This window comes from Callorhinus ursinus, unplaced genomic scaffold, assembly GCF_003265705.2.
Source record: "Callorhinus ursinus isolate GAN/ISIS: 27379988/994484 unplaced genomic scaffold, GSC_fseal_2.0 scaffold3, whole genome shotgun sequence".
NCBI lineage: Eukaryota > Metazoa > Chordata > Mammalia > Carnivora > Otariidae > Callorhinus > Callorhinus ursinus.
In genome coordinates this window covers 86,139,178-86,152,879 of record NW_027397065.1, presented here as the reverse complement: position 1 = coordinate 86,152,879, position 13,702 = coordinate 86,139,178, and the positions used below count along the sequence as shown (strand labels likewise).

The 13,702-nt window shown below is 45.6% G+C and overlaps 1 protein-coding gene across 17 annotated transcripts in view; it reads right to left on the bottom strand.

Moving 5' to 3' along the window:
- Positions 1–13,702, bottom strand: part of SEMA5A (semaphorin 5A) — a 478,910-nt gene that overhangs the window by 176,662 nt on the left and 288,546 nt on the right. For all 17 annotated transcript variants that reach the window (XR_012377654.1, XR_012377655.1, XR_012377662.1 and 14 more), the window contains 2 exons: positions 3,285–3,383; positions 1,280–1,493 (listed from right to left, as the gene is read on the bottom strand). Coding sequence is in view for 2 of the 17 variants with exons in the window: in XM_073891093.1 (XP_073747194.1) it covers positions 1,280–1,493; positions 3,285–3,383 (313 nt within the window). In the remaining 15 variants the exon portion in view is untranslated. The remainder of the gene's footprint in view (positions 1–1,279; positions 1,494–3,284; positions 3,384–13,702) is intronic.

The window sequence follows — 13,702 nt, the reverse complement described above, 5'->3', positions numbered from 1 at the left end:
CAGGAATAAATATGCATAAATAATGAGCCTAAGCCAGTCCTTCTCAACCAGAGGCATTTTCTCCCCCAGGAGACGTTTGGAAACTTCTGGAAATGTTTTTATTGTCACAACTAGGTAGAGGGGGATGCTACTGCATCTAGTGAGTATAGATCGGCTAGAGATACTGCTAAGCATCCTATGATAACCAGGATAGCCCCGCACCACACACACATCAAAGAATTATCTTTTCCAAAATGTCAGGAGTGCTGAGGGTGAGAAATTCTCATCTACATAATTAGCTTGTACTTGACAGAAGGCCAGTAAATCTTTGTAGAACTTGAAAGCTCAAAATAATAAATAGTATAAGGGCAATTTCAAGATTTCATCTTTGTGCAAGCTTTCAAATAAAGGGATGACATGTGATGCACGTAGGTATCCATAACACCGTGTGTGTGTGCAAGCACATTCACACGTGAACATACACACATACAGAGGGCTCAGTTTCAGTTGGCACCCCTCACTCAGGACATTGAACAAAGCCAACCTCTATTCTGACTGCTTAGTGAGCACATGACCAACTTCTAGTCCAAGACTTAAGTCTTCTGGGGAGACACAAGGAATCCGGCTTCTCCTGCTGCTGCATATTGTCACACCTGGATGCTGGGCCTGAAATTGCATCAGCCACTCTGCATGCCCCGCGAAGTCAGTCTGAGGACCACACTGCCACAACGTGGATGGCAGGGAGACCAGTGACAGAGCTCACTGACGCTCACACCGTCAAAGGAACTAACCCCAAAGACGCATACCGCAATGCTCTGGTTATGTGACTCGATACTTTTTTAAACCGATCAAGCTCTCTGGAGCTACCTGTGGCCAAACCCATTCTCTTACCCAGTGTCTGCACATTTCATGAAATGCTAGTAATTTCCTGCTTTTAGATATATAATGAGAAGTTAAGAAAGAATGCACATGAATCTACAGATATCTCTGATATGACATCAAATTTCCTGAACTTCAAACACTAGCGTAAAGAACAGCCTAAGTTCGACGTATGGTCATGTCAACATTAGCCCTGTTGTCCTGGCCTCCAGCATTGGCGATATCTCTTCCCCTTCTGCTCCGAAAGAGCCCCGCGCAGATGCCCTTCCACACTGACGAACAAAACAAGTGACATTTTAATTTCCTGAGAAAATGAGGAAATTGTTTTTCTTCGGAAGTGGCGGCAGCTTGCTTTTGAGCACAAGCGACCAGGCATGACAGACAAACGAGGTGGGGCACGGGCGGTGGCGGGAGGACTCACCGTTGAGCCATTTGGAGTTGTACTGCGCCGTGCGGAGGGGAGGTAAGACGCCCAGGCTCCGGTAAATGGCAGGATCCCGTCCGGGAAAATCCATGGCCGTAGCGGCGTACAGCTCCCCACCGGCCGTGAGAAGAGCCGTGGAGTTGTGCTGGGGACTGTAGGGGCAGCGGGCCATACCGCTGATCTGATCATGGATCTCGGTCAGGTTATTCAACTGTGCGGGAGAACAAGAGAGACGAAACCGATTACCCTCCAGGAAAGCCCTGGAACAGTGTCGGCCTGACCCAAAAATGACGCAGGTGCAATAAACTCTCTGGGGCTCAGGGTAAGACATGACAGATGTGTGCACTCCAACTTTGATGAAAACACCCTGCGGTGGACTTGGATGGAGGATCCACCAACCATCTCCCTCATCCTCCCTTCAGAGCTGCAGGACCTCACACTATTAAACTCTCGCCAAAAAAAAAAAGAAAAAGAAAAAGAAAAGAAACAAGATGATTGTACATGGGTCCCATTGACGATGCATGGGTACTGCAGATCTTTCCACGTCAATAGAGAAAACTTCAATATTTAGAGAAACACAAACCACAATATAGATTCTGTGCAATTTTATCACCCTAAGCGAATTAAAATGCTATGAATAGCTCCAAACTCTGCTCACAGATGAGGATAAGTGCTCTTTCGGACTGTGTAGCCCAAATTTCCAACACTTTATTTTGTCAGTTTTCAGACAGCCAACTCGGGGTCTTGCAGGCATCTGGTGTGAACCCAGCTTCTCAGTTGCTGGTTTCCCAACCCATCCTTGAACGAGAAAAGTTCCACTGGCTTCTTCATCCTGACTTGGGTGGTAGCAGAGCACAAGGGCTAGACAGGGGACCCACACACACTGCTCGTTCTGCCGGCAGAGGTTTAGCTCCGGGCAAGTTACTTAAATTCTTTCTATCTCAAACTCTTGTTTTAATACAACAGGCACCCAAAGGATAAACACAACCTGGGGTAGATCACCACCACCCGAGTCGGTGCAAAGCTTGGAGAACAGGGCGTGACATCCTCCCCCTTGTTCTTCTTCTATTTCCAGTAACTGGATGCTAGTTTGAAAATATTGCAGATGATAAAGTCAGGCTTTGAGAGAAGTCAGGTAACCAGGAAATTAACATAACGATATTTCTTCATCATGTTCCCTGCGGGACATCAAACTCCTATCTCAAATTAGGAAGGCTGCACATGTGCTCGGACGCCCCACGGACCTACGGGTGTAAGACGCAGGCGCTGAAGCGTCCTCTGCCAATAAGGACAGGTTTAAAAGAAAAAGAAAAGGGCGCCTGGGTGGCTCAGTCGTTAAGCGTCTGCCTTCGGCTCAGGTCGTGATCCCAGGGTCCTGGGATCGAGCCCCGCATCGGGCTCCCTGCTCGGCGGGAAGCCTGCTGCTCCCTCTCCCACTCCCCCTCCCCCTGCTTGTGTTCCCTCTCTCGCTGTGTCTCTGTCTGTCAAATAAATAAATAAAATCTTTAAAAGAAAAAGAAAAACAAAGAGGACAGGTTGGACCAACACTTTGCCCAGGGCTTGGGCTTCATTTGTTGGCTTGCTTTCATTTTTCTGACATTGCTCTTATCCAATTGGTCAATTATATTTTCGTCATTTGGACTATGATTTTAAGGCCATTTAATGCTTCTCAGGATCTCTATAGTAAACCAGGATAAATGAAGAGTATGTTGAGGATTAGTGTTTAGGATCACTGGTGGAGAAAAGCTGGCAGAAACAGTTTGGAAACATATTGAAATTTAATTCAACAAGCTATCGTTACTTCCAGCTCTTTATATTCTAGGCAGTGTGATTAGTAATAAATCAATACATGAAATATTTTTTCTATTTGAAAAAAAGACTTTTTCTTTGATTTAAAAAGCAGCTCCTTAGAGAACGGAAATACATGTAAAACTACAGCTTTAACAGAACGTTTGGACCTTCCTGGTACTAAACTCTGTCGAGGCTAAAGACGAAGACCTACCGTGCGATTGGTGCAGACAGGCGTGAAAGCGTTGGTCCCACAGGTAAATAACCGGTCACCACCCACCAAAAGCACCCGGATGTAGTTCTGACATTCCTCCTGGAGGGGGAAAAAAAAAGAATCACACGAAACATGTTAACAGGCCTGAACACAAGAGGAATGGCAAATCTGAATATATTTTGACTGGCTAATAAATTATATGGCAATTGACCACTAAAAACAAAAACAAAAAATCTCTTAGATATTGACCCCCAAACAACGATAAAACTTAAATAATCTGACCTCTATCTGCACACTTGTTCGGTAGAAAACATTTATGAAGATAAATATACACATTCAATTAAAATCTCAAAGCATGTATCTTTTTTTTTTTTGATGAATGTGGTTTCATTTTGAATTGCACCTGTTAACAGAGCAAACCCGAAATCGCCTTTGATATCTGTTAGTGAGGAGAACGAATAAAAGGAAACTACTGGATGCCACTCATGAAAAATTGTCTTAGAAAACGTTCCAGAACTTTGAAAAACAATGTTACAAATGCTTCTCCAAATGCAAGGGTCACATGTGAAACTCTGTATACAAATTGGAACAAGTTTTACACAAAGTTTTCAAAGTGCCATTCCATACATAGTGAGAATCTATACACATTTTTGATTTTTGATGGAGAAGCAAGAATGTAACTAATAAGGAAAGAATGTCCAGAACATGTGGGATGAGACCCCATGCTGAGTGATGACCCAGAGTTGAATATGTTTTGTGCTTGCAAAGCATGCATAGAAAATCTGGGGCACTGTCATCATAGTGCATGGACTTCTAAGCCAGAAAGCTCTTCATTCATTCAGCAAGCATTAACAGATTAGATATTCTTTGGTAGACATTGTGCTAGAGGTCACAATCTAGGCATTCAGCAGAAAATGAAAATACAGGGCCATGACAGCTACTATGGAGTTGTCCAGGGAACAGAATATTACTACCTCGGGAGGGAAGGGGAAGGGAAGAGTTGGAGAAAGGCCTCCCAGGAGGTGACATCTAATGTAAGTTTTAAAGGAAGGATAGAGGGGCGCCTGGGTGGCTCAGTCAGCTAAGCGTCTGCCTTCGGGTCAGTTGCTGATCCCGGGGTCCTGGGATCGAGTCACGCATCAGGATCCCTGCTCAGCGGGGAGTCTCCTTCTCCCTCTCCCTCTGCTGCTCTCTCTTGTCAAATAAATAAATAAAATCTTTTAAAAAAATACAAGAAGGATAGAATTTAGTGAAGCTTCCTGCAGGAAGCGCCATCTGATACTCACAGGATTCAATGACCTAAAAAGGAAGAAAAAGACACCCCAGGTCGGGGGAGCGGACTGTGCCGAGGTGCTGTGGTTAAGAGTGAGGGGCTTCCGTGGTGTATGGAAGAGGTCACACATCCGCTGCACAGTCAGACAGGGGCCGGCTGTGCCTAGTGAATTTTGAATTTTACTCCAAATGTGAAGGGACTTGCTATTTGTTTTCATTGCATGAAGTCTGACCTGACCCAATGTTGAAGGACCACTCAGTGTAGAAGGTAAACTTGAGATAGGGAGATTACAGTTCCGGAGACAGACAAGGGAACCACTTCCTTAATTGGGTCCCATGTCCTTTAGTGCCCAGACCGGGTGGGGGGGTGTGGACGTGCACAGCCAGAACGCAGTGAGCCAACAGGATGTGGTGAGGAGCCAACCGAGTGGACAGAGCCGACAGCTCATGATACACAATGGTGCAAATCGCACGCTGCCCTGCATAAGAAGCTCTGCGTTCGGCAATGTTCTCTTCAGTCGAATGGAGCCCCAATCTCCATGCCATGCTGATTTGCCATAACTCAGTCTGCTTGTTGGCCTGGCCATGAGGATGATGAAAAGAGCTAAGTCTGGGGATCTGCTTTCTAAATATGAAGTCAAATGTCAAGATATCAGATAATTCTCCCAATACCATAACTAGCAAGTATAGTAACAAATTATCACTGACTGCTAATCTGAACACACTTCGAGAAAAAAAAAACAACAAAGGGAATGAAAGCTCTCAGTTCGATATCAGGAGAATGGAGAAATGAATGTCAACAGTGTACTGGGTAGCTGAGAAAGGTACGCCAGATGGGGAGGAGGCTTGTTTTGTTGTGGCCTGCTTTGTTTTTATGACTAGTGAAAGGGCAGAGAGTTCTGAAAGAGAAAGAACAAAACAAGACTTCAAAGAGCCACATGGTTATCTCTTCCCAAGCTCAGGGAGCACAGGGAGGACACAGAGGAGGGACGAGGTGGCCCGGCCATGTCAGGGAGGATGGGGGCACAGGGGTCTCAAAGACAGGATAAAGGCGGGGGTGAAAGCCTGAGGCCTCCGCATGCCTGAGGGGTACTCCGAAGAGACAACTTGGAGCACAGGGGGAGCTGAGAGGGCCTGATGCCTTAACATAGAAAACAGACGCAGAAATGACACTGTAATCGATAGGAGATGGGAAATGACAAACAGTGGGAGAAGCGGGGATTTTGCTTGTTTTCTGTTGTGCTTTTAGAACTCCTTCAAGAAGGAGTCTAAGACATAGAGGAACTCTTTTGTTGTCGTTTTAAAGCAAGAGACTGACACAAAGGAGAAACGTGCTGGAAGCAAGCCTATATCCATGAACACAGCCAAGGGTAAGTTTTTCCAAGATCCCAACTGAAAGATGACGTCTACAGACCTGGGGGAGAGAAAGCCAGTGCCTCTCATCAATTACGGGAAGGGAACCAATCGAGATAACAAAATGTTTATCTTCATCTCCCAAAAGAAAGACAAACTGAAAATAAGACCGGAGGTCATTAACTTTCCTGAGGGCCCATCACAAACTTGATGAAGAACTGGAAGGATGGTTAGGGAGGGTGAGCACCAGGATGCAGGAGTGTACCAGAGAGGCAGGACAAATCCAACTCAATTTTTTTTTTTAATCTTGGAAAAAAGGAAACAAGGGAGGGCACAATGATATTTCAATTGGAACAGAGAATTGTGACAAGCCTGTTCCAGTAACCAGGACCACGTGAGAACACACACGGGGGCTCTACCGTCTGAAAAGGGTCACGTGCCCGTGGACCACCCGGCAGCTTCCCCAGCTCAGTGAGATTGCACGGCAGGATAGAGGAAGAGTTCAGGGATCGGGACGATCAGATAAGGGGGCCCATACAGTCTTTTTCTCAAGGACAGAGGACAGACGCAACCCTGTGGACCCCAGGGTTGCTTGTGACATATGGGACCTGACCAGAGTCATGTTCTAGGTGAGTCCAGTCTGCACGCTGGGATGCACTGGGGGAGGAGGGGAGGAGGGGAGGACCGAGGAGGAGGTTTGCATTATCACCAGTGGGACGAGGACAAGGCATGCTCCCTCCTCGCGTCTTGTAAGAGGAACCTTTGGAGGCGGGCATACTTCTGTGTTTCTTCTTAACTGTCAAGAGCTGAACTCCTTTGCCCAAAGTCTGGCTCAGTGCGTCTCAGAGCTTTCTCGTTCTCACTCCCTTAAAAGCCCCCTCATGTTTAACCCACAGACTGCTTCAACCAATTCTAGAAGCAGGCTGGATGTGAATCCTAAACAAATAAATGCATCTGAAATAATGTTTTTTTAAGAGAAATCGGGGTAAGTGCAGACAAAACAGAATGTAGACCGTATTAGATAGAAGAAAGTAGAGGGACTTAGCTTGTGAGCAGCAGATAAACGTAGAAATCAGAGAGTCAAAATTAAGAATGAAAGGAAATGACCCCGAGGGCCAAGCTCTGTCATCATCAGTCTCCTGCTGGTGATGAGCCTAAGACCCAAATTCTCCTGCGGAAAATCTCCTGGTGGATCGCGTCATCGATCACGGCTACAAACGTGGCTGTTTCACTGGTTATCTAAATGTGCCAGAAGGACTGCTTGGGATCGCTTGTTTTATTTAAAGTACACGCACGATGCAGATGTCCCTTCCGGAGATTCTGGAATAGGTTTGTCTTATAAATCAACTTACCTAAATATCTTTGAGTTTCCTTTTCTCATCTAAGAATACTTTCTTTTATCCCATTTCTGTACCTTGAAAGTGGCTTAAGGAAATTCAATGAATTCTGGTTTTCCAAGAAGTCATAGTGCTCATTTCCAAGGCTGCCAACAGCCTGCCACCACACGCTTCTCTTGTTGATAATGACAGTCATCTATCTACATTTTGGTAATACCACCTGAACCTTAAAACGACCCATGTGTGCCTGCGATCCCACAGGCGGGTCAACCTGTCCTTGACTTCGTAGCAATTCTTATTTGAATTGATAGCTGGGAGGCAGAGTTGCTGACTCATTAAAAGAGCTTTGAGACCAAGGCCCACTTGGGCTCAAGGGCACATGGCCCTCACCCCAGGACAGAAAACACACGTTTTCAGGACCTTTCTCTCAATGAATTCACTGGTTTTTCCCTTACAGTGTTTCAGCCTTTTTTCCCCCAAATAGGTAGGTTCTGCTTGAAGAAAGACTGTCTAACTGTGTAGAAAGACGATCTGTAAACAGGGTAGGTGTCTCAGCAATGCCAGCCCATCTTTGTTAGGGGTGGGGGATGAGGGCTGGGAGCCAGGCAGCGTCCATGCTCATCACAGCACTCCCACTGAACACGGCGTGTCTCCCTTAGTGATGCATCACCTTTGTGAGCATCCAGAGTGCCGCAGAGCAATTTATAGTAACTGCACGCGCCTCTCCTGTTGAATGTATACTTACAAAAAGTCACGATTACCAGGTGAATCTTGAGAAACTGCATCACCCAATCAGATGTAAACGTATATATATATATGTGGCATATATACATAGGAGACATATATGTGTGCAAGAGACACATGTATTACATATGTATATATGTGCATACAGATTACAGAAGTTTTTTTTTTTAAAGAGTTTATTTATTTATTTTGAGAGAGCGTGAGCAGGGGTACGAACAGAGGCAGAGGGAGAGAGAGAATCTCGCGCAAACTCCACACGGAGCTTGGGAGCCAGACACAGGACTTGATCCCATGACTCCGAGATCATGACCTGAGCCAAAATCAAGAGTCAGATGCTCAACTGACTGAGCCCCCCGGGCTACATAAATTTAAATAAATATACAGACATGCTGTTATAGTCATATTTATATCTAAATATATAGATGTACATATCTAGAAATATGAAGCTAAAAATACACACATATGCATATGAATATATATTAACATATCTGTTGTATGCTATATGATATCTAGTGTATTGATAAAGTGTACTCATTATGCATATATTTACAGAACGTGACTATTTTCAACTGAACTCCACGGAAAACTTGTTGGGGACACCTCAATTTAAAAAAAAAAAAATGAAAAACAAAACAAACAAACAAAAAAAAACGAAACTGCCTGCACAGAATCCATGCAGGTTGTCCGTGTGCCATCTAAAGAAGCCTTAATTTTTGCAGTAATTATATAGAATAAATTCAGGTCTGCAGGGTGCTGCATGCATTAACTCAAGAATTCCAAATACTGGCACTCCCGGTGAATATGTCCAGCCCCCCCCCCACCCCGCATGCCACCAGGCAGGATGGAGTCATGGAGTCACGGTGGCTTCCCCCCAATATCTGGAGTTTGCCACTCTCCTTGCACAGCTGGACAACACGGCAAGCAGGACCCCAGGAGAAACGCAGGCAGAACAATACAGGGAGCCCTGGATTCCAATCAAAACTCTCCCACCAAAGAGCAAAATAATTCTAGGCACTTGGTGTCAAAAGTATCAAAATGAGATCACGAGCGAGAAAGGTCCAAGAAGCAAAAGCTCCAAGAAGCGCGCAAAGCAGCCCCTTCACCCCCTTGCGAGCCGGTGCATTTCCTAAAGGGCATAGTGGGCAGGGCTGTGGCTCAGACACAAGGACCCCAGAGGGACAAGGGCCTCTTGTTCGCGTGCAGGAGAATCGGCCATTTATGTTTAAAATAATGTTTGTTTAAAAGACATTTAAATAATTCTTGAAGCGGCCTTCTGTCATGGTATTTCAAAAGGAACTAAATACGACAGACTTTATTATAAAAGTTTTATAATACATAAAAACAGACGTTTCTTCCCCCCTTTAACGCAGGAAACGTTTGAGTGCTTTGTAGGCAAAGTCACCGTCTTTCCCAAAATGAGCTGAAAATTGTATAAATACAATCGAACTCCAACCTCACGGAGAACTGGCAAGTCTCCGCACTTCCTTTCTCTCCTAAATGGGCCCAAATCAAAGATCTATGACATTTTCTTGACCTGATTCCCTGAACTGTCAGTTTAAGGGACTTACACGTGAAATGGTGCCCGTGTTGGTCCCAGCACCACCAGGGAGAAAGAGCAAATGTGCCCTCTTTCTTCTCCCCTGCTGTGCAGCCGGCTGAGGAATGTTCCCATCAGAGCAGCAAGTGGGCCCAGGGCACGCCACCCCGCAGGCTCAGCCCCCTCACCGCGCCCAGCATTCCTGGCTCTGCTTATCCTGCATTATGTGGGGCAGCACAGACCACTGCTCTTCGGGGAGAGAAAACCATGAGTTCAGTTAAAATGGCTGGCATTCTTCTCATTTTTGAGATGTCACATTTTGCATTACTCTTTTGATTTCAGGGAGAAGGGAAACTTTGTAATTCTGTGAAAGTTGTCCTAAGACTACTGCACAAACAAAAAATATACAATCGCTGAATTCTCATTTCTAAACTCCTGGCCACTAAGAAAAAAACCTGAATTCCACTCCCTAAACGGACGTTATAACCGCCCCCCTCTGTCTAAGAGGGTACCTTCCAAGACCCCCCAGGGGATGCCTGAAATGATGGATAGTACCAAGCCCTACAGATACTACGGTTTTTCCTATACATACCATCTCTCTGAGAAAGTTTCATTTGTAAGTGAGGCACAGTGAGAGAGGACAACAACAAATAATAGAACAATTCTAGTAATATGCTGTAGTAAAAGTTTTGTGAACGTGCTCTCTCTCTCCCTCAAAATGTCTTACTTTCTGTGCTCACCCTTCTGTGAGTGATGGTCGGAGATGATGAGATGCCTACGTGATGCGGTGACGTGAGTGACTGATGTAGGCCCTGTGACGCAGCGTGGGGCTCCTACCGACCTTCTGGCGTGACATCAGAAAGAGGATCATCTGCCTCTGGACCGCGGTTGACCGCGGGTGATGGAAACTTCCAGAAGCAAGGGGACTGCTCTAGTTAAGTTGACTCTGTGAAAATGTTTTCCGATTTGGGCCCTTGAACTGTCAGCATGGAGAAATTTGGGTTGTCTGAACTGTGAATTCAGGGACTGGCCCTCGGGCAGGTGGTATTTGGCCTCGCTGCTCCTCTTCATAGAAAGTGGCCTTGTTTCTTCTTCTGTGTCCCAGGGGCTGGGCTCAGGCTACTGGGTCAGGTGCCATTTTGAGAACGTAACAGAGACGCTAAGTAAGGAAAAGGAACTAGTAGAGGAAGACGCACAGAGCCGGATGTCCTGCTGGGCTCCCCACCCATGGACCACCTGGCAGTGCGGCTTAGGCTGAAGCCTCGGAAACCCATCACATCATTCTGGGCGCAAGAACTTCTACCGCACACGGTGCTGCTACAAAACCAAATTCCATTTCAACTGAGCACAGGTTGTTCAAGAGCGTAGATGGGTCCATCAGTATACTTAATGCCACCTCAAAGAACGTGCGATCTCTCCTTACAGTACTGGTGCTTGAAATTCATCTTCAGCTGCATTAGTATATTCTTCTGAAAAAAATCCCATCTACAAATGGAGTTTGAATCAATTTATAATGATGGAGATTTGCCATTGTTTTGAACCCATTAAAACCAGAAACACGTGGAACATGAAGGTCTGATTTTATGTGACCGTGTTTGTTCCGCTCATTTTCCTTCTGTGTCTCAGAAAACTCAGCGGACGGTAGTGAGGACCACTCCCATCTGTCAGTCGAGGGTATGTTACCTAAAGGAATGAAAGATGCTCTTTCCGATTTGTTTCTGATTTTCACTTGCCTAATTTCTAAGCACCAAACAACAAATGGTCACAGCCTAAGGCAAAACACGGGTCAGTTTTGATTCAGCAGAAGCAATTATTCACTCCAAGCAGTAATGATCTGCTAGTAAAAGGCTACCGCTCTAATTCTTATAAAATTACTGACTCAGAAACTATCAGCAGGAGAAGCATTGGCTACCTAAAGAGGCAGATGTTTTCCTAAAATACATAGGAAGAGAGGAGACTGATGTCCAGAGAGGGGAAGGAAATAGCTATTTTTGAAATAGTCTGTGAAACGAATGAATGTGATCTAGAGGAAACATGAGAACCATGTGAAATGGACCATGTAAGAACTGCCAATGCTTTCATCATTTGGAGAAATAGAGTCCAGATTTTTGAGCATGTTAGTACCTGGCAATGTCTGGAGACATTTTTGGTTCTTTTTGGCTGTCACGACTGGGTGAGAGGGATTGCTTGCACCTAGTGGAGACCTGGGGACACCGCTAAACATCCACAATGAACAGGACAGAGACCCCACAACTAAGAGTGATCGGATCCCCAACGTCAAGAGCGGGGAGCCCGAGAAACCCTGAATCAACAAAGATCACCACCCAGGTGTGGGTCTCACATGTGTGGTCACTCATCAGGAGAGTAGAGTTACACTCCCAACCTCGGCTGTGTCCTGGGCTCAATGGGAAACCATCAGGCCCAGCTCCCAGTCCAGGGGCATGGGTTGCATAATGAAAATGCAGCATGACAGGGAAAATACAGATGGCTACTGGTAACTGGTGCAATGTGGGGGTGCAGCAGGGGCAGGAACCCCTGCAGAGAAAGACACAAGTCCTGGGTGATAATTGGGGGGGGGCAAGGTGGAAGCAGGGGGAATGCTTGAGATGGGGCCCCTTGAATGGGTAGGAAGCCATGGCCACCCCACAGGTCCAGAAAAGGACGCATGCCCACAGACCCTGCAAGGCACCGGGGTCATCAGGCAAAGGGGAGGACAGGAGGGCATTAGGAGCTTGGAAAGGAAGGTCAATGTTTTCTGCTGGTGGAAACAAAAACAGTGCCTCCCCCTTACTGCCCGCGGGCGATTCTGCCTCTCCACACTGCAGTAAGGTGGTTTTGTTCGAAGAGTTCCCTGTGCTCTGGTGACCGGGGAGAAATACCTGTGGTACATGACATGCAAACATTCCAGGGAGGAGAAAGCAAAGCACCCCCTTCTCAGGGTTTTGCACATAATTTATCCAAACTCTGTAAGAAGAATGCATTAGTTACTTCTCCTTTATTTTGTGGGGGCATTTTCAGAGACAATATTCCAATTTTTCGTAACCTGGTGCTATCTTTACTTCTTCTTGTGTCTCCTGTGATTTATCTCGGAAGCATTTTCTGAGGTTAAAGATCTCTCAGTAAATTGCCTTCATCAATTTCTGCCTTTTTTTTTTTTTTTTTTTCTTCGTCTCCAAGTGTTTCCCTGGCTAAGATGGCATTTCCTTCCTTCCCCTCTGATCCTTCTGGGTTCTTTATTCAGTTTTGGAAAACCCAGTGACTGAGTTTGCTGAGACCGGCCTCCACGTCTGACTCTCAAAACTGTTTAGTTAACAGGGGAACGGGCAATGAAATTGGGTAAAATAAAGTGCCTAACATCTTTTACCCACACAGCCGGTGTGAGGATCTTTTACCAGTAGTTTGCTCATTGAATTTGCTAGATTTTTTCCCCCAAGCTCTTGGCTCTGGGCTCAGATCTGCACAGGGAGCCCTACTTGCTGCTGTTTGTGTATCTGCTTTCTTCTGTGACCCAAAGTGGGATTCACATTGGAAAGACCTATGCTCCAATTAAAGTAAAGCCATCACTCTCAGAACGAGACAGAATGAAAAAGCTTTTGCACAGCAAAAGAAACAGTCCACAAAACCGAAAGAGAACCGACAGAATGGGAGAAAATATTTGCAAATGACATATCAGATAAAGGGCTAGTATCCAAAATCTATAAAGAACTTATCAAACTCAACACCCAAGGAACAAATAATCCAATCAAGAAATGGGCAGAAGACATGAACAGACATTTTTCCAAAGAAGACATCCAAATGGCCAACAGACACATGAAAAAGTGCTCAACATTGCTCGGCATCAGGGAAATCCAAATCAAAACCTCGATGAGATACCACCTCACACCCGTCAGAATGGCGAAAATTAACAAGTCAGGAAACAAAAGATGTTGGCGGGGATGCGGAGAAAGGGGAACCCTCCTACAGTGTTGGTGGGAATGCAAGCTGGTGCAACCACTCTGGAAAACAGTGTGGAGGTTCCTCAAACAGTTGAAAATAGAGCTACCCTATGATCCAGCAATTGCACTACTGGGTATTACCCCAAAGATACCAATGTAGGGACCCGAAGGGGTACGTGCACCCCGATGTTTATAGCAGCAATGTCCACAATAGCCAAACTGTGGAAAGAGCCAAGATGT